The sequence below is a fragment of the Oryx dammah genome, unplaced genomic scaffold (assembly GCF_014754425.2).
Source record: "Oryx dammah isolate SB20612 unplaced genomic scaffold, SCBI_Odam_1.1 HiC_scaffold_12, whole genome shotgun sequence".
NCBI lineage: Eukaryota > Metazoa > Chordata > Mammalia > Artiodactyla > Bovidae > Oryx > Oryx dammah.
Genome location: NW_024070196.1, coordinates 4,144,997 through 4,172,819, shown reverse-complemented (window position 1 = coordinate 4,172,819; position 27,823 = coordinate 4,144,997). Strand labels below are relative to the sequence as shown.

Here is a 27,823-nt window from a genome sequence, read left to right as displayed (position 1 = left end):
AGGATTGTTTTTAACTTTGTAATGAAGATCAACAGCTTTCTGTGTTAGAGTGTGTATATGTATGTATTTATGTATTGATGGGTGGGTGAATGGATAGATATTTTGTTTATAACCATACAGCCCCTTGCATTTTCTTCTCTTTCCCCTCCTAGGTTCCTGGGACAGCCTGCAGCAAAGATTCTCTATGCTTATAACCCAAGCAGGGAGAGTGAGGTTGTAGTGAATTCCGTGTTTACAGCCGCGAGACATTTTCACGTGCCTCCTGTTCACTGCAGGGTGAGTGTGGACCAGCTCTTGGAAGCTAAGCTGTGGTGGGCTGCCAGCTTTTCTTGCTTTCTTTGGCCTGCAGTTTTTTTACTTTCTGCTGCCTGTCTCTCCCGTTTTCTGCTACCCAAGCTCTTTCCTTCTGTGTGTTTGCTTTAGCATTTATTTTTTCAGTTGTGAAATTTTGTGGCTGTTGATCGTCATGGGGAAAGAAATGCATGTATATTCAATATGACTTTTTTGTAGTCAAAGAAACTTAATATTGCTTGTCTCATGATGACTACAAATGCTGAAGCATGTAGAAACTCGTCAAGTTTATAGTGGTGATCTTTCTACCTGGCCAGCCTACTAGACTGTTTTCTTAGCATAGGACTGAGAGAGGGTGAGTGGTTCCTTGTGAAGCTCATTTGCATCAACGCAGAGCTCCAAACCTAGTCTTCCAATAGGTTTAATTTTAGTAATTCAATTTACCTTTAATTTTTAATGAAAATCCAGGTTACTAGTAGAGCTTATTTATTTTCCTTACTATGCCTATGTGATACCCACTTCTTAAAAACAACACTGGGACTCAGGAAGTGGTGTAAGGGGGAGCCTGCTATCTTCATCGCAGTCTGTCCAGATGAATGCTGTCGCTGGCTTTTATTAAGCAGCAGCATGTTTGAACACTGGTGGTTCTGTTTACTTAAGTAAAGGTAGAACCGTGTAGATACTGGCTCTTGAACACGAGGGTGAGGAAGAGCAGGGAAGAGAAAAGATGTGGAACACGTGACTCCAGCTGGGCTGAGAGCGGTCTTGCCCTAAGTCCATGGTGTTTTTGATATTTTCTGTTAGGTTTTTGGGTGATGGTCTGTTTGGACGTTCTCAGGGATCCATGATATGTATAAATCAAGGGTGCAAGAATATGCCAATATCTGGAATTGTTAAAAAAAAAAAATCTGTGTAAGATAATTTGTCAAAGAAGGGCCATTTCAAGTGGCTAATGAAGTGTCTTTCTTTCAGGTAATTCCAGCAATGGGGAAAACTTCCTTCAGAATTATTTTCTTACCCACTGAAGAAGGAAGCATTGAAAGTTCTTTATTTATTAATACCTCCTCACATGGAGTCCTCTCTTATCATGTAAGTAGCTTTTTCTTTTGGTCATATAATTTGGCTGTTGATTTAATGAAGGTGTTTGGAAATTAAAGGAAAAAAAGCCTTTTGGAAATGCTGCCAGCTGGTTTGTGTCATTCAGAAGTAAGGCTGCTTAGTTGGTGTTCAGCTCAGCAGCCTGCCTCCTCCCACTGCTCGTGGGCTGCCGTGCATCCTGCAGAGTGCAGGGCTGGAACGCACCTTGGGTCTTGAAAGGTATTGGAACAAAACGGAAATGCGCTGTACAGTTTCTAGTGTGAAATATAGTGGGGTTTCAGAGCTCACGCCCTCTACCTCAAGCAGTCCAGGGCTGGGAGCTGGGAGCGCCTCTGGGAATTTTGCCCCCTCCTCTCCTGGGCTCAGGACTGTTTCTGTTTGTTGGGCGAGGGTTGTGGGCTTGGAGGCCAGTCCTCAGGGGCTCCCTGTTCTAGCAAAGCCTGGGTTGGGGTGGGGTGGAGGGGGGTCGGGTAGCAAGAGACAGGAGTCTTTTTGTTCACAAAAAGTCAGAAATCTTTATCTTAAGTGGTATCTGTGACATCTTTCATTTAAGTGCCAAGATCTAGCATTTTTGTGGCTAAGTCTAACTGAATTCCATTAAACTTTTGTCCCATATCAGAAAAGCTGTCTATTTCTGTAAAGATTTGCTACAGTAAGAAACACTCACCTTAAATACAGCAACTTCTGTTGCAGTTTTTTAAGTAGACAAAGATAAGTATAGTAATTGGATAAATAGTCTTGAAGGCCAAGTTGATGAACACAAATTTCCTATGGCAAAGTATTTCAGTGTTGTGTCAAATGTGTTTCGAAACTCAGTTTTTTTTTTTTTTTTTTTTTCTTTTTCTTTTTCTGCAGGTATCTGGAATTGGTACTCGCAGAATCTCTGCAAAAGGGTCTGCAGAGCAGCTTCCGAATGCTTACTTTCTGCTTCCACAGGTCCAGAGTGTTCAGCTTTCTCAAACACAGGTGATTTTAGTAGTACCTTTATTTTGAATGCTGGTAAAACACCCACCTTTGTAGCCTCTACATTTTGGTGTCTGATGAAGAGGACAAACAGCCCTTTTTACATAGTCAGAATTGGGATTTTTAACATGTTCTGCTTTGGGGAAAAATCCTGGTACATACGGAAATAACGTACGTGTGAAAAGTGTCAGAGGAGTCCGTATCCTTCTTTGCAATGGCTGTGTAGTTCATGGTGTTGACATTTCATAGTTTGCTTAGTCCTGTTGGTCATCTGCAGGGGTCCAGTTTTTCATTATTGTCATTAGAGGGTGTATATATTTTACAGCTTTCTTTGTTTTTCTTTTGGACTACCTATTTCGTTGGGGTGTATTTTGTAAAAAGGATTCTGTAGTTAAAGACCGTGCACTATTCTGTACAGCTTGTTAATCTTGCCAGAGTGCTTTTCAGGAAGCCAGACCCTCCCTGGTCACCACTAATGACATTCCTGCAAATATCTTCCCTCCCCACCTGCCTCCAGTCCTGCCTGGGTGTGGCTCACCAGAAAGAAAGGTTTTCCATGTCTTAGTAGGTATATGTAATGGTACCTTAAAATTCTTTTAATGTATATTTCATGGATAGCTTATAGGGTTGTCCATTTTTCCCTTTGATTATTTATATTTCTTTGTGTGGATAACTGTTGACATTCCAAAAGCTCTTGACTCAACATATTATGAATATATGTTACTACTTATATACTACTTATTACTACTTTCTTACTGCTACTACTACTTACTACTGCTACTGCTCTTTCTTCTAGTGAGCAAATAAAGCCCACTGCTTGGACTTCTGTAGGTCGCTGTATCCAGGCTTTCCTTCACCATCTGCCTCACTGAGCCTCTGCCCTCGGCCAGGTATTGGTCTGGCACTTCTGTCTCAATGGAGTTCTCATTCCAGTGGGGAGACAAAAAAAATTAAGTTACCTGTAATGTAATGTCTGGGCACTTTGCCGCCAAATATGTTATTCTTAGGGATTTAAAATATTACTGCTATTTTCATTTTTTATAAAATGAAGTAGCCCTTCCTCAGAATTGTAAGGGAGATTTAATTTGCAAATTTGGATTTGCTTTAAGTCCCCAAACCAGTGGACTGTACTGAAAGGTTTTAGGCCAGAGACTGCGCTGATCTGACCTGCATTCTGTAATGTCTTGGGAGGCCTAGAGAAAGTTCAGTTTGCATGTGCGACAGCGAGGGCTTTTCCTGTGAGCCCTTTCAGCCTTATCTTGGGGCTGTCCTTTGGTGGCAGGAGATGGGGGAGCTGAGATGGGCCAGGTTTCTCTGCTGACTGCGAGTGAGAGAGCTCTGAATTCCTGGTGCCGTGTTAGTGGTGATAAAAGCATTAAAAGCAAGGCGGGTGTTCAGATTTCCTCAGTTAATGGAGTTGATTTAAGGATACATGGTTATTAGGGGCCTCGGAGAGAGGCCTTGGTTCGGTGAGAGCTTGCCTGTCATCTGCTCTGCCTGGCAGAGCCCATCCTTGCTTTGACGCCCTCTGCCCTTCCCCACATCCGGGCCTTCCTCATCTAGGCATCGCAGCAGCCCCTTCCCTGGTCCCCAGTGCCTGCTTGGGCCTCTCCAGTCCCCTTCCCGAGCAGCACGGGCTGTGTCTGGGAAGCCTGGCGCCGGCCTCCCCCCGCCTCTGCTCTCACGGCCTCTCCTGCCGCTGGTCCTGCCGCGTCCCCAGACACTGCTCCCCGGCGTCCCCTCGGTGCGCCTGCGCGTCACCCCTCCTTTCTCAGCTGAACACTCCAGGGACCTTGCTGCCTCTCCCATTCTGTTTGGACCTTGGTCAGACTTTCCCTTTAGGACTCATATCCCACGAGATGATCCCATACCCAGCCTCTCCTTCCCTCTGTGGAATTGAAGCCCCATTAAGACGGGGACCCCTGGCTCGGCTTTCTGCCGCTCCCCGGCCCAGCCTGAGCCTGCTGTCAGAGGGGCCCAGGAAGGCGCTTGCGGGTTCCCCGCCTAAAAATCAGGAGCAGAGGCTGTTGCTCCCTGCCCTGTGGTCCAGCACAGCAGTAGCTTTTCTGGGTTTATGATTCTGCTCTAGCTGGTATGAAACTTTTCTTTGTTTCTTTTTTCCCTTTAAAAAAAAAAAAATTTAGTAGGTCTTATTAAGATATAATTCACATCCCACACAATTCAGCCACTTAAAGTGCCCTCACGGAATTGTGCAACCATCAGCCTGATCTCACAACCCAATTTTAGAACGTTTTCACTGCCTTAGTCCCTGGCAATCACTACTGTGCTTTCTGTCTCTATAGATTTGTCTGTATTGGACATTTCGTGTAAATGAATTGTGTGGTGTTTTGTGGACTGGCTTCTTTCATTTAGCAAAATGTTTTCAAGTTTCATTCATGTCATCAGTCTTTCCTTCCTTTTTATTGCCAAATACTATATTATTGTATAGACATATTCCACAGTTTCTTTAAACATTATCAATTGGTGGACATTTCATTCATTTTCATTATTTTAACTATTATGAATAATGTTTCCGTGAACATTAACAGACAGGTTTGTGTGGACGTATGTCTTCTGTTCTCTTGATTTATATGTAGAGGTAAACCTTTTCTGGCTCATGTGATAATTCTGTGTCTAACGTTTTGAGGAATCATCAGACTGTTTTCAGAGTGGTTCCGTTGTTTTATAATGTCACCACAATATATGAGGATTCCAGTTTCTCTGCAGCTTTGCCAAAGCTTGTTTTTTTTTTTTTACTGTTCTTTGTTTTGTTTTTTTTTTTTATAGCCATCCCAGTGGGCGTGAAGTGGTATCTCATGTGGTTTTTATTTGCATTTCCTTAATGACTAATGATGTTGAGCATCTTTTCATGTGCTTTTTGGTATGTGTATATCTTCTTTGGAGAAATGTGTATTCAAATCCTTTGCCTATTTTCAAATTGGGTTTCTTGTCTTTATCGTTGAGATGTAAGTGTTCTTAGCTATTGGACTTTGATCAGGGACACAGTTTGTAAATATTTTCTCCCATTCTGTAGGTTGTCTTTGTATTTTTAATTTTTATGAACTCCAGTTTACTTATTTTTTATTTGGTCATTCATGCTTTTGGTGTCATATCTAGTGAGGCTCAAGGTTTTAAAGATTATTCCTCTGTTTGCTTCTGAGAGTTTAAAGGTCGTCTCTTCCAGTGAGGTCTGTGGCCCGTTTTGACTTCATTTTAGTGTGGAACGTGAGCTTGGGTTCATTCTTCTCACGTGCATTTCCGGTGGTCCGGTACCTCTGGTGAGCAGACAGTTCTTCCCCTGCTGGGTTGTCTCGGCTCTTCCTTGAATCTGTCAGCTTCGACTCCATTCTCAGCAGTAGAGTCTCTCCTTCCTTTTCGTCTGGGCTGGGATCTGTGAGTTTAGTTGAGTCACTTTCTGAGGCTGCTCCATCAGTCAGCAGTTGTTAGGTATCATTCTCGAAGGTTCCCGGAAGTGTTAGAGCGGTGAGCACAGCACAGTGACCCTGCCCTTGTGGCAATGCAGAGTGCATTTCAAGAGTTTGTACAGAAAGCTCAGGTTTTTTGGCTGATGTTTTGTTAGAGCCCAGTATTCAGAGACCTAAATACAAAAAAAATTCTCTTAAAAATCAGTTACAAAATTTCTTTCATTTTTATGGTGATTTAGAAAAAGAAATTTTACAGTCTTTTTTCAAGGCTTACTACACCTGGAAACAAAAAAGCCTACAAAATTTAGACTTACATAATTATGGCATTCCTCAGAAAAAGTCCTGATTACAATATTTTTGCATTTGAACCACAGACATACAATGTCTTTGTATTGTTTTAAATGGATGTGAGGTTGCCAGCTGTCCTTTCTCAGAAAGGAGTGTCTTTATTTTTATGTTCTTCCTGTCCCCTGTTCTAGTCTCCTTCCTTCCTGTGGTCCAGCACCCATCATCAGGGGTGAGTGCTGAGTTGGGGAAGTCATTTCTCTCAGAGGGCTAGGACTTGTGAGAGGGATTGCTCACAATTGCATCTTCTTCAGCATGCAGTAGGAAAGCGTATCTAGTGGAAAGAAGCTAAAGAGCAAGGTTTAGGCAGAAATGAATATGTCCTGGATCTTTTAGACAGGGTCTTTGCTCACACTTAAACTTGGTTCCTAAGGTAGCAGCTAGAAGTTTCATGCAGTCAGAACACGTCGGCTCACTTTTCCTCGTGGCTTACCACACGCTGCCTCGCTTGCAGGGAGTGCCGGTACTTGGTCTTATCTTCCAAGCTTCTGAAAGATGTAGTCAGCTATTACAAAATCAAGTTTACATCATGCTATTTAAAAATCATGGATTCACTTGATTTTTAAAATTAACAGATTACTTTCTGTCTGTGCTGGGTCTTTGCTGCCGCACTCGGGCTTTCTCTGGTCACAGCGAGGAGGGGATGCTCTCTGTTTGGCACGTGGGCGTCTCGTTTTGGTGACATGTCTGGTTGGGGACCGTGGGCACTAGGTGCATGGGCTTTAGGAGTCTCAGCACCCCGGCTCAGCAGTTGTGGTGAGCAGGCTTAGTCGCCCCAAGGCATGTGGAATCTTCCCGAATCAAGGATCAAACTCGTGACAAACTCGTGTCCCCAGGTGGATTCTTATACACTGTACAACCAGGGAAATTTAAAAAAAAAAAAAAAAAAAAAGGATTTAATTTACGAATACAAACTGGAGGAAAAATTAACTACATCCGTGAAAGCAGAAGCTGATCTCCCTCAGTCTGCTTCCAGCCTGTGAGCTTTCCACTGAGCCCACTGTATCTTGCTCATGTTAAATGAGCATTTGTAAAACCCCAGGACAGAGCCCAACCTCAGCTCACAGAGTATAATTAAGTACCCTGAAAAGGGTTTTGTTTACTATTCCGTCCTCCTTTTTTAAAAGAGCATACATTTAGGGAAAATGGTCAAATAAAATATGTCCATATGATCTTATTTGAATGTTGAGCTTTAAGCCAGCTTTTCCACTCTCCTCTTTCATCAAGAGGCTCTTTAGTTCGTCTTCACTTTCTGCCGTAAGGGTGGTGTCATTTGCATATCTAAGGTTATTGATATTTTTCTCAGCGATCTCGATTCCAGCTTGTGCTTCATTCAGCCCAGCATTTTGCATGATGTACTCTGTGTATAAGTTAAATTAGCAGGGTGACAGTATACAGCGTTGATGTACTTCTGTCCCACTTTGGAGCTAGTTTGGAGCTAGTTCTAACTGTTACCTCTTGAGGTGCGTACAGATTTCTCAGGAGGCAGGTAAGGTGATCTTGTCCCATCACTTCATGGCAAATAGATGGGGAAACAGTGGAAACAGTGATTGACTTTATTTTCTTGGACTCCAAAATCACTGCAGATGGTGACTGCAGCCATGAAATTAAAAGACACTTGCTCTTTGGAAGAAAAGCTAGACCAACCTAGATAGCATATTAAGAAGCAGAGACATTACTTTGCCAACAAAGTTCCGTCTAGTCAAAGCTATAGTTTTTCCAGTAGTCATGTATGGATGTGAGAATTGGACCATAAAGGAAGCTGAGTGCCAAAGAATTGATGCTTTTGAACTGTGGTGTTGGAGAAGACTCTTGAGAGTCCCTTGGACTGCAAGGAGATCCAACCAGTCCATCCTAAAGGAGATCAGTCCTGAATATTCACTGGAAGGACTGATGCTGAAACTGAAACTCCAATACTTTGGCCACCTGATGCGAAGAACTGACTCATTGGAAAAGACCCTGATGCTGGGAAAGATTGAAGGAGGGAGAAGAAGGGAACAACAGAGGATGAGATGGTTGGACATGAGTTTGATCAAGCTCCAGGAGTTGGTGATGGTTGGGGACGCCTGGCGTGCTGTGGTCCATGGAGTGGCAAACAGTTGGATACAACTGAGTGACTGAACCGATGATCTTATTTCTATGAATGGGGGGGAAATAGTGTGAATACGTATTATGTCATGTAGATTATAATTGATTCTGCCCTCTCAATATGAATCCTGAGTTTAAGATCTCAGTTTATTTTCTGGAATAACAAAAAAAAAAATTGTTTTCATCCTGTGGAATAAACTAGGGTGCCCATGAAAAATTGTTAGGTTATCTAATTTTTTCTGGTAGTATTGAGCTCATTCTGGCCCTTTTTGTGTGTGTCCATTTGTATCTGACTTTTGCATTTTTCCTGCTCAGTCAAATTGGATTAAATGGCTCACTCTCTAATGCTGAAGCCAAGAGTGTTTGTGTGATTGGTCTTCTGTCTAAATTGGTGCTGGCCGGGAGTTCCCTACAGTGGCTGAGTTTGCTGCACATGCGTGTCTGCTCTGGGGGAAGAAAGGCGGCCGACACGGGGAGTGGAGTTGCCTTTTCCTTTGGTCCTCCTCTTGTATTTTTTTGACCTTGATCGAGTGAGCATTCCTAGTGGACAAGATGTCACCGTGACTGGGCTTAAGTGAGATTCCCAGGTCGCTCTGCTTCGTTGCAGTCTTGTCTGCGTTTGGCACCTGGGTCATCCCACGGTCAGGCTTTGCTGCCTCCAGTGCACCTGCCAGGGCTGGTGATGTCTCCTTAAACACAGCTGTTCTCCCTGGTCACTGCATCGCTGGGTCCCCGTTGTTTGCAGGACCTAGCACAAACATCCTGGCTTGGCACCTGGGGCCCTTCATCCCCCAGGTCCAGCATCTTCTCCATCCTCCGAGATACCCTCGCTCTTCTCAGCTTTGGCCTCACAAACCGCGCATGCCTGCAGCCCTTGTCATCCCTTTCTCCAGGCAGTCTCCCCACTCACAAGCTTTCTTCCCATTCTGACTCCAGTTCTCCTTCTATTTCCATCCTTTGAGACCCAGTTCAGCTATCCCTTCCTTGTCAGATCCCCGGGCTAATGTCTGCTCTGGTCCCTCGGCATGTGGTTCAAGCCTTGCTGCAACATTGAAGTTCCTCGGCTGCGTCCTTCCCCTGCTCCACAACGAGGCTCTCCGGGCCCAGGCCCGTCTCTTCTTCGTTTTTGTAATCTCAGCATCAGCTCAGCAGTTAGTACATTGAGGGCAGCCCCCAGAGTTTTTAATAGGTAGATGAGTCAGTGGGCATCCGAGTTTAGAGCCCCAAATAGCACAGCACTTCGACATAATATCTAAGATTTGTGTAAGTTCACCTTTTCACCATGTCAACCAGATGACCTTCTACAGATTTACTACCAGGGCAGGTGGTATTAAAATTCTTATTTTAGAAATTGTAGAATGGTCTTAGAGTTTAGGTTACTTGGTAGAGGTTGGGGACACAGCTAGGATTGGCAGTCCTGGTTCAGTTTGCTTTAAATTTTTCCCCAGGTAATGATTTCATATTGTTGACTTTGTAATTGATGTTCCAGGAAAGATAAATGCAGATAAAAAATTTTTTGCAGCATTTGTATAATGGCAAAAATAGTAGAAACAGCTTAAAGGCTCAAACATGGGAAAACGGTTTGATAAATTTAAGTGTGTCAACATAGTACAATATTAAGTCATTGATTGTTTCAAATTACAGTTATAATGCTATGTAGAAATGTCTGCAAGCAAATGGTAGAATGTAAGCTAGACTGCATTCTGATTATAACTGTAAAGTATATAGTGGGATATAATATGTAAATAGAGTTGTGTTAGGCTCACGAAAAAGCAGGAGGTTCTGTTTTTATTCATTTGGTTTTTGGCTGTGCCATGCGGCATGTGGGATCTTGGTTCCCAGACCACGGATTACACTTGTGTTTCCTGCATTAGAAGCACAGAGTCTTAACCACTGGACCACCAGGAAAGTCCCAAGAAGTTCTATTTTTTTTTTTTTTTAAACATTTTTCTTTAGTGTTGTTTTGGATCCAAGACATTGAGATTTGAGAAACATTTTAGTGATTTATTTGGGCAAAGAAGAATTTAAAATTAGCATTCTCTTAGAATCTGGCATATAAGGTCCCTATAACAATGACGTTGTCTCAGAGAGTTAAATTATTATTACTGGAATCACTGTAAAATAATATTTATTGTTAAAGATGGGATTATAAGGCAGTATGGGAAACAGAGAGGCTTTAAAGGTAAAGGAAAACCAATGACATACAGTTCCCACCAAGTAAAAGTTCTTTTTCTTTATATGTGTGTCCTAAGATGGTATCGTAGTATTGAATTCTCTCAAAGGGAGATTGTGATGATAAATTACAGCGTATTTTTAAGAAAGCGCAGGAAACCAGAGAAGTGAAAAATTGGAGCTGGGCACCAGGGCCTCAGCACAGGGACCAAGAAGCACGTTTCCTCACCTCCTTGCTGAGCTCTCTTGTGTGTGTGTGGTGGGAGCCGTCCTCCCCCGGCACGGCGTCCTGTTACTAGATTGTGTAAAGGGGAGATTATTTCTGGATCTTCTGGGTGGTATCTAATGTACCTCAGCCCTGGTGTTCCTGCCCGGTTAAGCCTGGCGCAGGCTGGCTTGGGCGCACCGCCGGGCCTGCCGCCTGCCCCCTGGCCCCACCCCCCACCCCCCGCGACAGGTGTGGGCTGGGCCGCGGGGCCAGGCCGGGGGGCCGCCCCAAGTGTTGTCCTGCACCTCGCCACCGCCGCCGAGGTGCTGATCCCTGTCAAGTGAGGGTGGCCGTGGGCAAGGGAAGCTGTAAACTCTGCTGGGAGGAGACAGGAACGGCTCCAGCCACAGTTTGACGGAGAAGGGGAAAGGGGCGGGTTTCTCACTTACCAGTTGCAAAGGTCTGAACGAGGATCTGGAGCTGGAAAATAAAAACAGGGAAAGGTTAAAGGCCTCAGTAGCTGCCGTGTTTTCCTGAGATCTTACATAATTAGTTAAATGAAATACACAGCTTTTCTGGGTGTGGTAGTCAAGAATTCCTAACAGTCTGGGTAGAATCATAATGTTTTTAATGACACTAATTTGCCTGATAAAAATTATTTTTTTTTTTTTAAACATAAGAACATTAGGCTGTCCAACTCTGGAGAGTTATTACTGTATGTTAGGAAAATATATTGCATTACCTACCAACCTCAGAATATAGTTTTTAAAGCAAAGAAACTGCTTTGTTTTAAAAAAAATTGTTTTTTCATTGGAGCCTCCAGTGAAAATGATTCAGTGGGATGGGAGTTTGGGAAGAGATAGAGGGTTGGCGAGTAGCAGCCAGGAGGGATCCTGGTGGAGCCCAGGGAAATACCCAGAGGTGTGGGTGTGGTATAACCTCGACCCCCAGCCAGGGGCGTTCTCCCCCCAGCCCCACCCATCAGCCCCTGCAGCTCTGAAACCTCTGTTCTCTTGGCAGAGCACAACAGCGTTCTAGAACAGTTTCCTGGTCCCTCTATTAACTCAGCATTTGCTTGGTCCCTTTTTTGCCTCCTGGGAAAATTGACTAGCTCCTTACTGAAAAATCTGAGAGACCCCAATCATAGCAAGAATAATATGCTGGAAGGTTTTTTGGTGTGTGTGTTTTCCTTCACTAAGATTATAAGCAACTTAGGAGCAGCAGTCATGTTCTAATCAGTATTTTATCACCTGGCACAGAGCCTCATCACATAACTTATAGTAAATAAATGCTTAAGGGTTGAATTGTTTTTGTTCAGTCGTGAACTGCAGTGTGCCAGGCCTCCCTAAGGACTGAATAAATCACCTTAAAAAGCAAGAAAGTACAGTTTCAGCTATTGACAAAGTTATGAAAGGAGTCTTTTTTTTATTAGTTAGCTAATTTCCTTTGGGCTGTGCTGGGTCTTCGTCGCTGCACGCAGGCTGCGCTCCCGTTGGCTCCTCTTGTTGCGGTGTGTGTACTCCAGAGCACTGGCCCAGTAGTTGCGGTACGCAGGCTTAGCTGCCCTGAGGCACGTAGGGTCCTCCTGGACCAGGGATTGAGCCTGTGTCCCTGCATTGGCAGGCAGACTCTTTAGCACTGCGTCACCAGGGAGGTTCATGGATCTTTTTTGTTGTCCTGCCAACATTAACTGTGTTCGAATATTCTAGAAGCTTTTGTTAGAAGATTTGAACATGTCCAATAAATAGCACTTCTCCCCTTGAGTTCTGACTGATGGATAAGAATCAGAAGCTGGAACACTAAAATGCCTTCTTTATATTACTGATAAGCCGCATTCCCCTGTGCCAGCTGACATAAGAGAGTCAGAGGTGCTAACTCCCTGTCCCCAAGGGTAGACCTTGGTGTGGCCCATTGGAAGGGACTTCTTTAAAAGTTGAGGAAAGGTGGAATGTGTAGTGTTATGTAAGTTACAAGTGTACACTAAATATAGTGATTCACAGGTTATACTTCATTTCTAGTTGTAAAATAGTGCCTATATTCTCTGTGTTGTACAGTGTATCCTTGTAGCTCAGTTTATGTGACAGAATGGTTTATATCTCTCCATCTTCTCCCTGTCTTACCCCACCCTCCTTCCCTCTCCGCCCTGGTAACCGCTGGTTTGTTCTTTATGTCTGTGAGTCTGTTTCTTTTTTTGTCTGACTCACTGGTTAGCTGTAGTTTTTAGATTCTACATGTGCGTGAGACCATACCGTATTTGTCTGACTTCACTTACATAATAATCTCTAAGTCCATCCATGGTTGTTCCAAATGACAAAATTTCATTCTCTTCATGGCTGAGTAGCATTCCATTGAACAGGTATATTCTACCTTTACCCATTTATCTGTCATTGCTTCTGTATCTTGACAGTTGTAAATAATGCTGCTAGGAACATTGGGATGCATGTATCTTTTTAAATTAGTGTTTTTGTATATTTTAGATATATACCCAGGTGAGGAATTGCTGGATCACATGGTAATCCTCTTTTTAGTTCTTGGAGAAACCTCCAGACTGTTTTCCACGTTGCGTGTGATCGTTAACTTGGTTGTGTCTGACTCTTTGCAACCTCACGGACTGTAGCCTACAAGACTTTTTTTGTCCATGGAGATTCTCCAGGCTAGAGTACTGGAGTGGTTTCCCATGCACTCCTGCAGGAGATCTTCCCAACCCAGGGATCGAACACTGTAGGTGGATTTTTTTTTTACCCTCTGAACCACTAGGGAAGCCCTGGTTTTCCAGAGTGGCTGCACCAATTCACATTCCCACCTAGAGTGTGCAAGGGTTCCCTCTTCTCTGCATCCTCACCAGCACTTGTAATTTGTGGTCTTTTGAGGAAAACCCCCGTACTGACAGGCGTGAGGTGATACCTCCTGTGGTTTTGCTTTCTTTCCCCTGATGATTAGCAGTGATCTGTTCATTGCCTGTTGGCCCGTCCGCATTTCCTCTTGGGGAAGGGATGTTTGAATCCAGGACAAGCACCCTTCCCCAGGGTGTAGAGAGTGTCACCCTGCCTGCAGTACAGGCTCATTGTCTGGCCCACTCATAGGTGACTGCCTCTGCCTCGAGGGGAAGGCAGGCTGGGGCAGAGGGGCAGGAGTATCCATTTAATTTCCTTATTCCATTGGCTCCTCGGTTTTGTACCTTTGACACGTTGGACTTACCTGTGGTTAAGCCTACCCCCTACCCGCCCACCCCCCGATTCGGAGGTGAGCTGACTGCTTGTGGCCATACACCTTCCTTTCCGAGGCTGTTGCCCTCTTTTTTGTTCCTTGCGGACTACTGGGGCGCATAGTTGGCTTGCCCCCGGAAGCTCTCAGCTGCACCAGAGTAATTCATCAGCAATCTGCTCCAAAGCCGCTCTGTGCCCTGAGCCTAAAGTGCATGTCCTCATGGTCCCCATCCCAGATTCCTTTTGAGTATCCAATATAGCTCCCCAGAGCTTTGAAAGAGGCTCGAATAACAGAATTAAGATATTCCAATTAAAAACACAACTCCAGCCTTGTACGGATGCCCCATCCTAGAGCTGTATAGTGTAGTAAATAAAGTGAATTCTCAAACCCACTTGGATTAAAGTCTTGGTTCCGAGTAATCTTGGCCAGTTTACCTAACCTTTTTATGTCTCAGTTTATAATACAGATAATAGTGCTACCTCCTAGGAGTGCTGTAGCTGTTGAATAAAGTAATACACGTAAAAAGCTTAGAACCTAGTTTCTGGCACACAGCTGAAATGCATTTATCACTTTAAAAAGTTTTTGTGTATCAGCTCTCTCCTACTGTGGAAACTCTCAGGGAGAAATTTAAAATTCAGAGATTCAGTCCCTGGCACAACATGAAAGTTGGAGGCTCTAGTCCCATATCAGATTTTGTTGGGCTGTGAGTTAACATGCAGAGAATTTGAGGTCCTCCCTGATTTCCTTATTTTGTCTTTTGTGTTAGAGAGGTGCTCCATGCCTGTGTGCCGCTGGGGAGCTCCAGCAGCTCCAGCCTGGCACACCCCCCCCCACCCCAGCCCCCACCCCTCCCTGCAAGGATGTGCGTGCTTCCCCGGGGCTTCAGGAGTCAACAGTAGTTCAACACCAAGTCTCTCTTGACTTAGAATTCTGACACGTGGGAGTATTACATTATCAACCTTGCATCCACCAAATTTGGAAAACATGCCCCCCAGCCCTCAGGGCATGAACTCTGAGCAGAACTGTTCCCAGTATTTCGTCACTTGCCAGAGAGAGGGGTGGAGGGCCAAGAGAGAGCATCCTCTGATTTCAGCTTCAGTTTGTGCCAGTTGTTCTGAGCCTAAGACCTGTGCCCCCCCTTTTTTTTAATAAAGTTTTCATTGAATATGTTACAGTATTGCTTCTGTCTTTTTTATGTTTTGGTTTTTTGGACATGAGGCAAAAAACTCTGACCAGGAATTGAACCCACATCCCCTGCATTAAAAGGTGGAGTCCTCACCATTGGACCTAAGCTCCACAGTCAGAGATTGCCTGTGCAGAGGGGAATCGGAGGAGGAGACGCCTGCGCCTGCCACCTCCTCTCTTGGGAAGCGACTCCGAGAGGCTTGCAGTGGCCGCGCGTCTGTCCCCTCCCTTCTCTAGGGAGCCCGTGTGGCAGGCATTCCTCTGCGGAGTGGAGCCCTGGCTCTGTTTCTGGATGGAGTGGCGGGTGGGGGGTACTTTGAGACCTGTGCCTGATGTGGGATGTGGTTTCCCCGCCTCTCACAGAGGGTCCTGGAATCTGCTCTTTGGGAAAGTGGTTCCTTTTCATCCTGCTGGTTTAGGGTGGAGCTTGTTTGCAGCAGGCTCCTGACGGGGAACTGTGGTTGGCATGCTGGGGGCTGGGGGCCCAGTCGGGAGTTAGCACCTGGGCCCCAGTCCTGTGCCCCCTCCTCTGGCTTGTGCGCCTGCCATTCTTTGCCCTCAGGCTGTGCTGGTTTATTCCTGTCCCCTCTTCCGTCAGGGAGGCTCCGATGAGTTTCTGTTTAACCAGCTGCTTTTGCAGCCGTTGTCCCTACCACTTGTAAGCTCCTGCTGGGTGCTGTAATTGGTGCAACCCCACTGCCCGCTTTTAACCTTTTCCTTCTTTTTTGGTCTAGAAGTAGTTTTTCCTCGAGAGGGTCCTCTAGATATTTTCTTGTGAGTTCTCCCAAAGCAAGAGAGGTACAGTTGCTGGGTTCTGGGTCTGCTGAGTTTGCTTCTCTTACCCACACTGACTGGGTGCTCGTATGTTGGTGACGCCCTCCCAGTAGGCCAACGTCGAATACAGGGCTGGGGTCAGTCTGCCTGGTTCTCCCTGGTTCCCCTTGAATGGGTCTCCTCGATGCTGTGCCTTCTCTCAGACTGAGCCCTGATCCCATAAACTTTGGGGACCTGTTCCCTCGGGGCACAGGCCTCTTCCTCCCGTCTCCCTGCCTCGCGGCCTTCCCAGTTTGTGCAGTCCTTGGCAGAGCTGTCTCCATCTTTAGAGATGCACATAGGTCCTCAGTTGTCTCACTGCAGGTTCTCTACCTGGCTTTAGAAGTGAGTTTCCCCATAGCTCCTAGAACTGAATCCTGTTCTCTTTTGAAGGAGCAGTTCCAGTCCTCTGAGATCTTGCTTGTCTTCCTTTAGTAGGAGAGTTTTGGTGGTTTTCTTAAAGCTCAAGCAAGCACAAAGATGCAGCTCCGTCACTTGAGTTCGACTCCAGGCTGTCCCTGGCTGCCCGCTGAACCAGGCAGCAGGATCTCCTTTTCTGTTGGACCTTTGTCTGGTTATTCCCAGAGGTGTCAGCCTTTCTCCAGAGGGCAACCCTCTCTTCCTCCTGCTTCATCAGTCTGCCTTCCTTTTTTTGTTGTTTTGTTTTAGTTCCTCTTGTCCTGACAGGAAAATGAGAATGCTTCTCTAACCTCTCTGATTTCTGGCGTGAGCCTGATCGTTCCAGAGGACAGCCTTTAGTGGTTGCCTTCTTTACGCGTGCAGTACCTTTGTTAGTTGCTTCTCTGACTCAACCCAAGATGACAGCATGTCTCTTTAATAAGAATACCCTTATTGCCTCTTTAGGTATAAGAGCTGCTGCTGCTGCTGCTAAGTCGCTTCAGTCGTGTCCGACTCTGTGCGACCCCTGGATATATCTACCTCTTTGGATCTTGAAAATCGGAAGTGGCAGTTGGCATTTAGATGGTTGTTAGCTGTGGGGCCGGTGAGTTAGAGAGGAATTCTTGAGTCTGTGGGCCAGCCACATGAAAGTCAACAAACCCTTTCACAGTTCTGACTCCTGGCCAAGATAATGCATAAAAAGGAACAGAATTTGGGGCAGCCTGTCCATACTGCCTGCCTGGCGTCGGACCAGCACAGCTGCCTTCGTGTTCTGGAAGCTCTCTCTATCTTGAAGAGGGTCCTGACTCTGGGATACCTTTTTGTTTTGTTTTTCTCGCCCCCCCCCCTTTTCCTGTGGTAAACTATGTGTAACCCCCGATTTGTTTACCATTTTAGCCGTTTTTAAGTGTGCAGTTCAGTGGCATGAATTACACTCACATTGCTGTGTGGCTATCACCACCGTCCACCCCCAGAACTTCTTTGTCCACCCACACTGAAACCCTGCCCCCATTAAGCAGCGATTCCTCTTTAGTCCCTTGTAAACACTATTCTACTTTCTGTTCCGAATTTGACCATCCTGTGTCCCCGCATACGTGGACTCGTACCGCATTTGTCCTTTCGGGGATTTCCCTGGAGGTCAGTGGTTGAACTCTGCACTCCATTGCACTGGGTGCAGGTTCGATCCCTGGTCAGGCAGCTGTGATCCTTAATGTCGTGTGGTGCAGCCAAAAAAAAAGGATTTTAAATTGTAATAAAATATACATAAGAGTTGTTTTAAAAGTTTGTCCTTTTGTGGCTGGCCTTTTTCATTTAGCACAGGTGTCTTCAAGGGTTAGCCATGTGGTAGCAGGTGTCAGAATTCCCTCCCCTGTTAACTGAATAATCTCGTGTTTATTCTTCCGCTGTCCGTGGGTTTTGGGCTGTCTCCATCTGGCTACTGTGGATAACGCTGCTGTGAGTCTAGGTGTAGAAATACCTGTTGGAGCCCCTCCCGTCACTTCCGGGAGGGAACCCAGGAGTGGATCCGCTGGAGCATGCTGCGTTCCGCATTTACTTTTTTGAGGAACCAGCATACTGTCTCCCACGGAGACGCCCTTTCGTTCCCAGCCCCCTCTGTGCCGTGCCTACTTGGGTCAGAGCCGTGTGGTGTTGCTCCTGAACTCGTGCAGGGCCGGGGCCCCCGCTCAAGGACGGGCCAGGCCTTCAGGGCTCCCTTGCCTTTGCTTAAGGCCTGGCATGAGCCATTGTATAAAATAGCTGCTTGCCATCGGGTTGAGCCACCGTGACCCACTGCAGTGGAAGCCCAGTGCGGCCCTGAAGCTGCCAGCCCGGCTATGGTAGCTCGTGCCAGCTGCTGGCTGTAGAGGCCAGAACGTTGCACAGGGCAGGCCGCTGCCACTCGGTCCAACCGGACGTCTCCATAGTCAGTGTTAGCTTGCTCTCCCCACTGCGTTTAGTCTTGCATGATTCCTGGCACATTTCAGGGGTGGGGGAGTTGGGGGTGGAGTGCAGTGAATGACTTCTCTCTCTTTTCTTGAGTTCTAAACCAGTTAGGAGGTAAGGCAAGAAGAATTTGAAGCGTTTAAGGGGGAAAAAAGTCCCTTCTCTTGGAAACCAAAGGTTTGGGGGAGAGGAATTTCTTTTCTAACAACTTAAAAAAACCCCATTTATTTGGCTTCACTGGGTCTTGGTTGCAGCTGACAGGCTTAGATGCCCTGAGGCTTGTGGAATGGAGCATGTGTCCCCTGCGTTGCAAGGCGGGTTCTTAACCCTTGGACCACCAGGGAAGTCCCCCCTTCCAACAGCTTGGACGTGGAGAAAATAAAATACTTTCTAGAAACATTTAAGTTACTTGTGGGATTTCATTAATTGAATGCATTAATTGTGAATAAACAAGCAAATGCTCCCTTTTGAGGGTCTGTTTGGTGTGCTGTGATTGGCATGGGTCTCATTTAACGCTGCTGACACGGCCATGAGCCCATTACCTCTGCTTTATGCAAGAGAAAGCTGAGTCCTGGAAAAGGCTCATGGAGAATATCCCCAAGGCTTCATGTCTGGGGTTTCATCTTGAAGCTGTGTTGACTGCAGAGTCACTTGGCCGCACCGCCTTTTCTAAAACGATGTGGGTAAGGAAAAATCTGATACGTGTGCTGAACCCTTTTCCCTTAGATAAATAAACTCATTTCAGCCAGTTCTTAAGATTTTACAGATATTTTAGTGAGTGGGCCTGGCAACGTAAGTAAATGCTGTTTCAGTGGTTACATATGTGAAAACCAGGTTAGTGGTACTGGTGAGGGCTGGTTAGTATCAGGGTAAGTTAACCCTGCAGCACCTGTGGGTGAGCCAGCTGAGCCTGTCTGCTGCACAGGAGACGCTAACGTAGGACTTCGGTTAAAGAGTGTGAGTGCTGTGTAGAAGGGACCAGGAAAGTATTAGCACCATGTGAGGGGGCCACTGGCTGGAACGGTCACATGACTCACGTGGGCTCTGTGTTCCAAAGACACATGTGGGCAGAAGAGATTTACCTGGATAAGACCTCTATGGTTTAGCATTCAGAAATGTGAAAGGGGGACTTCCTGGTCATCCAGTGGATAAAGCTCCAGGCCCCCAGTACAGGGCACCCAGGTTTGATCCCCGATCAGGGAGCTAGATCCCACATGCCGCAACCAAGCGTTCACACGCTGCAAATGAAGACCCTGCATGGTGTCACTGAGACGGCACGCAACCACACGAGTAAACATGTTTAAGGAGAGTCAACACGTGTGAGAAAAACCCTAAAAGGGAATCTAAGTAATTGGGGTTTATCCAAGAAATTCTTTTATATTTCATGCATCATATTCTTTAAATGAGAAGTTTTCACATCTGATCATTAATGGAAACATCGTAATTTCAAGTCTCTTGTTCATTCTGAGTTAATGCATTATAGACTTTCCTATACTTTTGTCAGGATATGGTTTGTTCTTTCTTGTCAATGAAAATCATCTCAAACGACTTAGGACTTTCAGCCCACCGTTTATCTTTCCTGTTGGATTGCACACAGCCCTCCAGAATCACCCTGTGCCCCTGGCCTAGTACACAAAGACCAGTTTTTTAAGCAAGTAGAGGGAGGTAATTTTTTTCTCTTTCATTTCATTCCCTAAGTTTAGACCATTTTCTCAATGAAACCTTGGAAATACATGCCATACAAAAGGCATCTTAACAGGGCTATTTTCTTGACAGTTGCATTCTCTCTTGGTATGGTTTTCTAAGACATGTTTTCACGTTGAAGAGTTTTTAGGCTTGCAAGTACCTAAGAAATAAACTTGACCTGTTCAGAGTTACGTGGAAAAAATACTGATGACTCAATAAAAGAACTGCTTTTACTCCCCCCACCTGTTTTTCCACTAGCCAACCTTTGATAAGTCATTTAAGTCCTGCAGATTGCATCTTTTCCCACCTTCTAAAAAGGAATAATTCCATACACTTATGTGAAAACTGCTGAGGAGTTGTTGTTTCTTTTAGCCGTCAAATTTATGAACTAATTTGTTAAAATAATGTGGGAGGTTTCAAAAGAAAAGTAGGCTTTTGTTTTTCTTTTATAACCTGCCCAGGCACACGTCTGCATAAGCGGTTAAAACGAATGTGCTCAGCTGGGGTTCTTTCAGAGAGAATTTGTTATCCCAGTGTGCCAGTGGTTGCCCCAAGCGGCTCATGTTTTGGTTATAGTTTCCCTTCTTAAGTGAAGAGTGCAATACTTTTGTTCTTTTGGGAAAGAGACATGGACATTTAAATTTCCTCTTCAAGGGCAGTTTGGAGGTGCTGGCACTCCCCCTTGTGGGGCTCTGAAATATGTTGTGCAGCAAATAAAACGACACAGTTTATTTTTGTTTTGTTCCCGACTGATAGAAAAATCTTATTTAACATGATAAATTATAAATTCATTCATCCAGAAATTTACCAAGAATGACAAAACAGTGGGCTCTAAAATCACATCAAATCACTGTGCAGGTAGGATTTTTAATCATGTTCAAAGTCGTAATTTTGGACTTTGACCTTTATTTCAACATGTGAAGAAATATTTTAGGCAAGAAAATTGCCTTGTCAGATTAAGACCTATAGTTAAAATGTTATAGGTTAATTAAGCAAAACCCAACCTAATCATAAACGTGTTGATATGGGTTTCTCTTTCAACTTTTTTGGGGGGAAAGTTTCAGATCAGAGGCACGTGCCAAATATCAGGCTCCGATGCACACTTCTATTTTAGCGCCATTGTTTATTTTTAGTTTCTTGCCCCTAGCAGGCTTGCACCTTTCAAGCGAGCATTTGTGACGGTGCACCCACTTCTCTTCCAACATCAGCTGTCTACCGAGTGCTGATTAAGTGGTAGACATTGTGGAGAAAGCTTACGGTTGGCTGGAAGGTAGACCCTGAACAGGTTGCTGTAGTGTCGTGACCTATGGCCTGAGTGTGAGTGTTGGCGTTGACCCCCCTGGCGCTGTCAAGGACCACCTAAGAGTAGTGTTTCTGCTGGGACGTGAAGGGTGAATCAGATTTAGTTAGGTGGAGCAGAGGATGGATTGGGAGTGAGAATTCAAGGCAAAGAAACAGCACGTTCAAAGGTTGACAGCAAAATGGAGCAGAACGTAGATGAAGCTGAAGCATAAACACGGAGGTAGAGAAGAGGCAGGCGCCCGGGTTTTTTGGTGCAGTAAAGGACTTGGGGCTTTGGCTGAGCAGGCAGCCTGGGATGGGTTCTGAGCAGGTAGGGATGTCACCTGGTTTGTGTGTTAGTAAACTCATTCCGGATGGATTGTGGACAGTGCAGAGGAGGGGATGGGTAGACACGCGGAGACTGGGAGGGAGTTACTGTGCCAGCCTGCTGCCCTTCCTCCTCCCTCCCACCAGGGCAGAGGTCCGTCAGCTTTTCCTGTAAAGGCCCGGGGAGGCGTTCGTTCTGGTTTTGTAGGCTGTAGACTCTACTGTGCTGTCTTAGCCTGAAGGCAGCCATAGGCAGTTTGCAGAGAGAGCGTGGCCATGTTCCAACCAGACTTTATCTGCACACAGGCTGGCTTTGGCCCATGGGCACAGTGTGCTGGCCCGGTCCTTAGGGTGTTAGGAATGAAGGGAAGTGAACACGTCCAGGGGCTGCAGAAGACAGCCGCTCAGTACGCCTGGGTTCTGGGTAGTTGGGGGAGGCTGAGTGAGAAGGCACGGGGAGGTTGGTTTCCAGGTTTCTGGCTTAAGCAGTGCTATGGGGAGTGGTGTGCAGACGCGACCCCCAGCAGGGGCTGTGTGTGAGGGTGCAGGGGGCACCCAGGCACTGGCTGCACGTGTGGGTGTGCAGAGATGCCTGCACCAGTGAGAGAAGCATGGGCGGCTTCAGCATGTCGGGTGAGAGGGCAGGGTCACCCCTCTTGTTGGGCGAGAGAGCAGAGGACAGACGGAATCTGCAGTGACTGTGACGGCTGTGCGGAGGCACCAGAGCCAGCGGACGCGCCAAAGAGGATGAGAGAGACACCAGGAGACGCCAAGTGGGGAGCAGGGTCGGGCAGAAGAGGGGTTTCTATTGGGTTGGGATACACGGGGTCACTTAGAGCTTGACTAACGGTTTCAAGGAGTAGGTGGGCTTTCTTTGTTTATGTTTTTGATGTGGGACTTGGCTCACAGAAAGACAAAGATGTAGACTCTTCCCTTGAGATTTGAGGTTCAGTTTACAGATGATGTTACTGTTTAAATCTAACTGATATGAGCAGTTACTTTTTAAAAAATTAAGTGAATTTATTTTAATCGGAGGGTAATTACAGTATTGTGGTGGGTTTTGCCGTACACTGACATGAATCAGCCATGGGTGCACATGTGTCCCCCATCCTGAACCCCCTCCCACCGCCCTCCCCACCCCATCCCTCTGGGTTGTCCCAGAGCACTCGCTTTGAGTGCCCTGCTTCTTGCATCAAACTTGCACTCGTCATGTTTCATATATGTGAATATACATGTTTCAGTGCTGTTCTCTCATATCATCCCACCCTCGCCTTCTCCCGCAGAGTCCAAAAGTCTGCTCTTTACATCTGTGTCTCTTGCTGTCTTGCATATGGGGTCATTGGTACCGTCTTTCTAAATTCCATATATATGTGTTAATATACTGTATTGGTGTTTCTCTTGAGCAATTACTTTTTAAAAGAGCCTTGGCTAGATGTTTGGTCCTATTTACAACCTTGGTTAAGTGAAAGTGAAGGCCGCTCGGTCGTGTCCGACTCTTTGCGACCCCGTGGACTACACAGTCCATGGAATTCTCCAGGCCAGAACCCTGGAGTGGGTAGCCTTTCCCTTCTCCAGGGGATCTTGCCAACCCAAGGATTGAACCCAGGTCTCCCGCATTGCAGGTGGATTCTTTACCAGCTGAGCCACAAGGGAAGCCCAGCTTGGTTAAACCCCTTAACTATTTTTACCACACTTTAAAGTATAATATGCCATGGTCCCTCGGCATCTGCAGGGGGTGGGATCCAGGAGCCCCCCAGGGACCACACTCCCCAAAATGCTGAAGTTCCTTCCAGTCTGCTTCCACGGAACTGAGGATCAGCTGTATTTCATTCTTGTTTTATACATTATTTGCTGAATGACAGTTGAGTTAGTTAAAGATGTATTTTTAATATACTTAGATATTCTTATAAATCTAACAAATTAAACGTAATTGTGGTGATTCTACTTAAAACGAAATCCTCCGGGAGTGAACTGACATGTACCCACAGGTGAGTCAGCCGAGGATGTGGGGAATGCCTTCGTACCTTGCTGAGATTTTCTGGTGTTCTGACCGAGACTGCCAAGCCACGTGCTGCCTTTGTAATTACTATGCCAGACGTGTCAGACGAAACAGACGAGGGAGTCCTCGAGACTGACATGCTGCAGTCCTGACGTTGCTGTGCGTTCGCTCTTGCTGCCCCTGCCCTCCCACCCAAATGGCCATACGCCTGGATGGACTCTGCGTTTCCTCGGTATCATCCCATGCGTTAAGACCTTTGAACTTTATGAAATTCTGCCATCCTTTCACATACTTTTGTCTCTTCCATCCACCTCTCTTCCACCTGTTAAAAATGATAGCCAGTTGAATGGTGGACCTTCTCCTATGGTTTTGTCACAGCATCTAAGCTCATTCTACTGATGAGAGCCAGGCATCAGAGCCATTAATTGGCTCTGCAGATGGTGACTGCAGCCATGAAATTAAAAGACGCTTGCCCCTTGGAGGAAAAGCTATGACCAACCTAGACAGCATATTAAAAAGCAGAGACATTACTTTGCCAAAAAAGGTCTGTCTAGTCAAAGCTACGGTTTTCCCAGTAGTATGGATGTGAGAGTTGGACTATAAAGAAAGCTGAGCACCGAAGAATTGATGCTTTTGAACTGTGGTGTTGGAGAAGACTCTTGAGAGTCTCTTGGACTGCAAGGAGATCTAGCCAGTCCATCCTAAAGGAGATCAGTCCTGGGTGTTCATTGGAAGGACTGATGCTGAAGCTCCGGTACTTTGGCCCCCTGATGCGACGAACTGACATCTGAAAGACCCTGATGCAATTGAAGGTGGGAGGAGAAGGGGACAACAGAAGTTGAGATGATGGATGGCATCACTGACTTGATGGACATGAGTTTGAGTAGGCTCTGGGAGTTGGTGATGGACAGGGAAGCCTGGCGTGCCACAATCCATGGGGTCGCAAAGAGTCGGATACGACTGAGCGACTGAACTGAACTGAACAGAGTGAACCTACTTTTAAATAAGAGCAGGCTCCTGTGTTGGAGCAGAAGGTTAAAAAATATAAGAAATGCCAAGTAACAGTGTTCCTGTGTATATTTAGAACATATTTATCTGCTTATTGCCATAACAAGAATTTTCATGTTGCCCATGGGAGAGCTTGTGATTTCCATTAGCTGTAAGCTCAGTGTCAGAAGAGATTTTTCTGTTTTATTCACTATTGTATTCCCAGCAAACATGCCTAACATTTAGCAGAGGCTCAAATACATGTTGAATGAATAAAATGAATGAAGAAATCTAATTTCTGATTAAGTGATAGATTGCTTACTACTGATAGTAGATTGAGACTTTTGCTTCCTTGTAATTTCTTTCCCTCCTTTTTCTTCTTTTAGGCGGAAACCACTAATTCTAGCCTCTTGCAGGTGCAACTGGAATGCAGTTTACATAATAAAGTGTGTCAGCAACTAAAGGTAAAATTAAAAATTTAGTGTTTTCTTCCTGCCTTCCTTCCTGCCTCTTTGTTTAGACATAAAAAAAACCCAGCATGTTTATTTGCAGAAATGCATATGCTTTTCCCCCCTAAAATTTGAAATAAAAAAATTAAGTTGATTTCTCGAGTTTTTCCTTTTTTTCCATGCCTCCGATCTCAGAGTTGTTATGTGGAATCGGATGACGTTTTACGGCTACAGATGAGCATAATTGTAACAATGGAAAACACCTCAAAAGAATTTGAAGAAAACACACAAGATTTGTTAGATCATCTCTCTATTATTTATGTAGCTACAGATAAATCTGAGAGCTCAGGTATGGCAGAATCTTTAAACTTTTCTGTTAAAATATATTTTGATTCACCTGCATCGTCTTTCTGTATCATTTACTTAAGAGATCGCAGATTGCATTGCTGCAATCCAAGACAAAGAGATTTTGCTTTCGTTATTGATACCCTGCAGTAGTAACTAGTTTTCAGTCTGCATCTGCTAGTAAGGGTGTATTATTTTTTAAAGTAAATTAAGTGGCAATAGCAGACCATTCTGTGTTTTCCCGAGAAATAATTTTCTTGACGTTTTGAAGATGGTGAACAAATTAAATGGGCACTGCAGTATTTTATGTCTCGTGTCTTGGTTCTGTTTTGTGACTTGCAGAAGCTCAGTTGACCAAATCATGCTGTTTGTATTTTTCATAGTTGATGGTATGTGCCTGGTATGGCTTGATCCTGGATGCCTGACAAGTTAGAGTAGTGTGAATTACAGTGTTCCTGTCTATGAATTTTACCTTTGAAATTGTGCATCCTACTTACCTTGTTTATCAATTTAAGTTTCTAAGAGATTTTGTAGAGGACATAGGATCCATGAATTTTACCATATCCGCTTTGCCATTGGTTATCAATACTGTTCTGGTACCGAAATGCAGTTTTACCTTGGCCTTAATTGTTGACCAAACACAGTTTACTTTCCCGTCCTCAGAATTGCTTACAGTAGTCAGGGGTCAGCAGGAGAGCCTTCTTGTCCTGGGGTTCCGAGTTTCTGCTGTTCCCAGGATGGCCAGGTGGACTTCAGTGTAGGGAAGATTCCTGCACCATGGGCAGCGTTCCTGTTGGTGAGGATTAAAGGGAAGCCTGCATCCTGAGGTCCAGGGTTTTATTTTTCCCAAGTGTGGTTGGTTGTCAGGTAAGGAAGTGAGGGACTGTCTGATCAGTAGGAGACCTCAGCTTTCTTGGAAGCTGTCCAGTTGGTTAGTTTCATCTAGGGAGCAGGAGTGTGACCCTACACTCAGACTTTTTCTACTAGCAGTTCATCACTAGAGAGCCTGTGTTGACAGGTCAGTCTTTTTTCCAGAGTCCTTTTTCTTGTGACTTCGAAGAATACCCACCAGAAAACAGCTCCTCATTTCAATTTTCATGTTGGAAGATGAATTGCATTTTTTAAGAGAAATGTGTTAGGTGATGTTTTAACTTCAGTAGTGAAAATGAGATGGCCCTTTGTTTTAATCTCATTACTTTGATTCTTTTGAACAGATGATTCAGCAGTGAATATGTATATATTACATTCAGGAAACAGCCTTATATGGATACAGGTAATTTTAAATACTTGTGTAAAGTATACTTTAAACTTACAAGTGTATATTTAATTACAGAACATGAGGATATTTGAGAGAACACTTGTCTCTGTTATCTTTTGCTTCCACTGAAACCCATTTTCCCTTGCTTGAGCCCATATTTGGATGAAGGTTGTCAGCACCCCTTCGTGCTATTACACAATAGCACGTGTCATTACTCCTGCTACTGAACAGTTGCTCTCGATGCCATCCTGAGCTACTCAGCCATTTTAACAGGGTTGATTCAACCTGGATCAGCCTCCACCCCGCTAAGAGCAGTATTGTGGATTGTTTTTGTTACAGGATGTACGTCATTTCTCCCAGAGAGATGTCCTGTCTCTGCAGTTTGAACCAGTACTCCTACCTACTTCCACAACCAACTTTACAAAAATTGCTTCTTTTACTTGCAAAGGTACAGATTTTACAAATGTTGGAGACTGTCTTCTTGTTTTCGTTGTTTAGTCCTTCTGGTGCTAGTTCTTTCTGGGATAGCTCAGCTACAGCCTAGGCAAGGCTTTTGAAGTGCATGGGGTTCATTTCGGTTCCACAGCCTTAACAGTTCTAAGAGGTGACCTGATGGAAGAAGTGGTGTGCCGCTTTTATGATGCCACTTGCGTAGGATTTCGAGTTTACAGATCATAACTCAGTTGGTGGTTTGAAAGGCCAGGTTGTACACGTGTGATGGACGTACTGCTTTTACAGGTAGGGTTGTGCATCCCCAGTTTGGTTTTTTGTGTAGAATGCAATGCAGGATATGTAGTGAGTGTCAACCCAGTCCTATCCTCAGTCTTATTTATAGTTCAAGGTTTCTACAAAGGAATGAAAGGCATTTTAAATATATGAAAACAAGACCTGACTCACTTATATTGAAAGAAATGTTAATTTAAAGCAGTAAGTGAGATATAACTTAGGACTTAGGTCTGTGAAGATTAAAAAGATTGTTAGTATTCTGTGTTAGGAATGACTAGAAAGAAAACAACACTGATTTTTTGACATGAGTGTAAATTGATACATGCTATTTAGGAGGGAACATTGGCCATTTCTCTAAACACTTAAGATGTGCACATATGCTCTCTGATCCTGAATTCTACTTCTCCAAGCTTATCCTGGGAGTGTATCTTTATGAGATATGCACTTGTATATATTCAGAATTGTAATAACAGAAATATGCATTGTTTGTGGCAAAAGAACAGGAGTTGGTTAAATTGTAATTCATCTGCATGGGGGTGGGGCCTAGGCCTTTTTAGGTATTAACAGTCATACACAGGCATGCAGTGTCGGCAGGGTGGTTCTCTAAGGGCCCCTGTGTGTTTCATA

General features: G+C 44.9%; 1 protein-coding gene across 2 annotated transcripts in view; it reads left to right on the top strand.

Moving 5' to 3' along the window:
* Positions 1 to 27,823, top strand: part of TMEM131L (transmembrane 131 like) — a 172,735-nt gene that overhangs the window by 92,741 nt on the left and 52,171 nt on the right. For both annotated transcript variants that reach the window (XM_040251419.1, XM_040251420.1), the window contains 7 exons: positions 153 to 276; positions 1,264 to 1,380; positions 2,245 to 2,355; positions 24,805 to 24,882; positions 25,063 to 25,216; positions 26,427 to 26,485; positions 26,810 to 26,918. In XM_040251419.1, the coding sequence (XP_040107353.1) occupies positions 153 to 276; positions 1,264 to 1,380; positions 2,245 to 2,355; positions 24,805 to 24,882; positions 25,063 to 25,216; positions 26,427 to 26,485; positions 26,810 to 26,918 (752 nt within the window). The remainder of the gene's footprint in view (positions 1 to 152; positions 277 to 1,263; positions 1,381 to 2,244; positions 2,356 to 24,804; positions 24,883 to 25,062; positions 25,217 to 26,426; positions 26,486 to 26,809; positions 26,919 to 27,823) is intronic.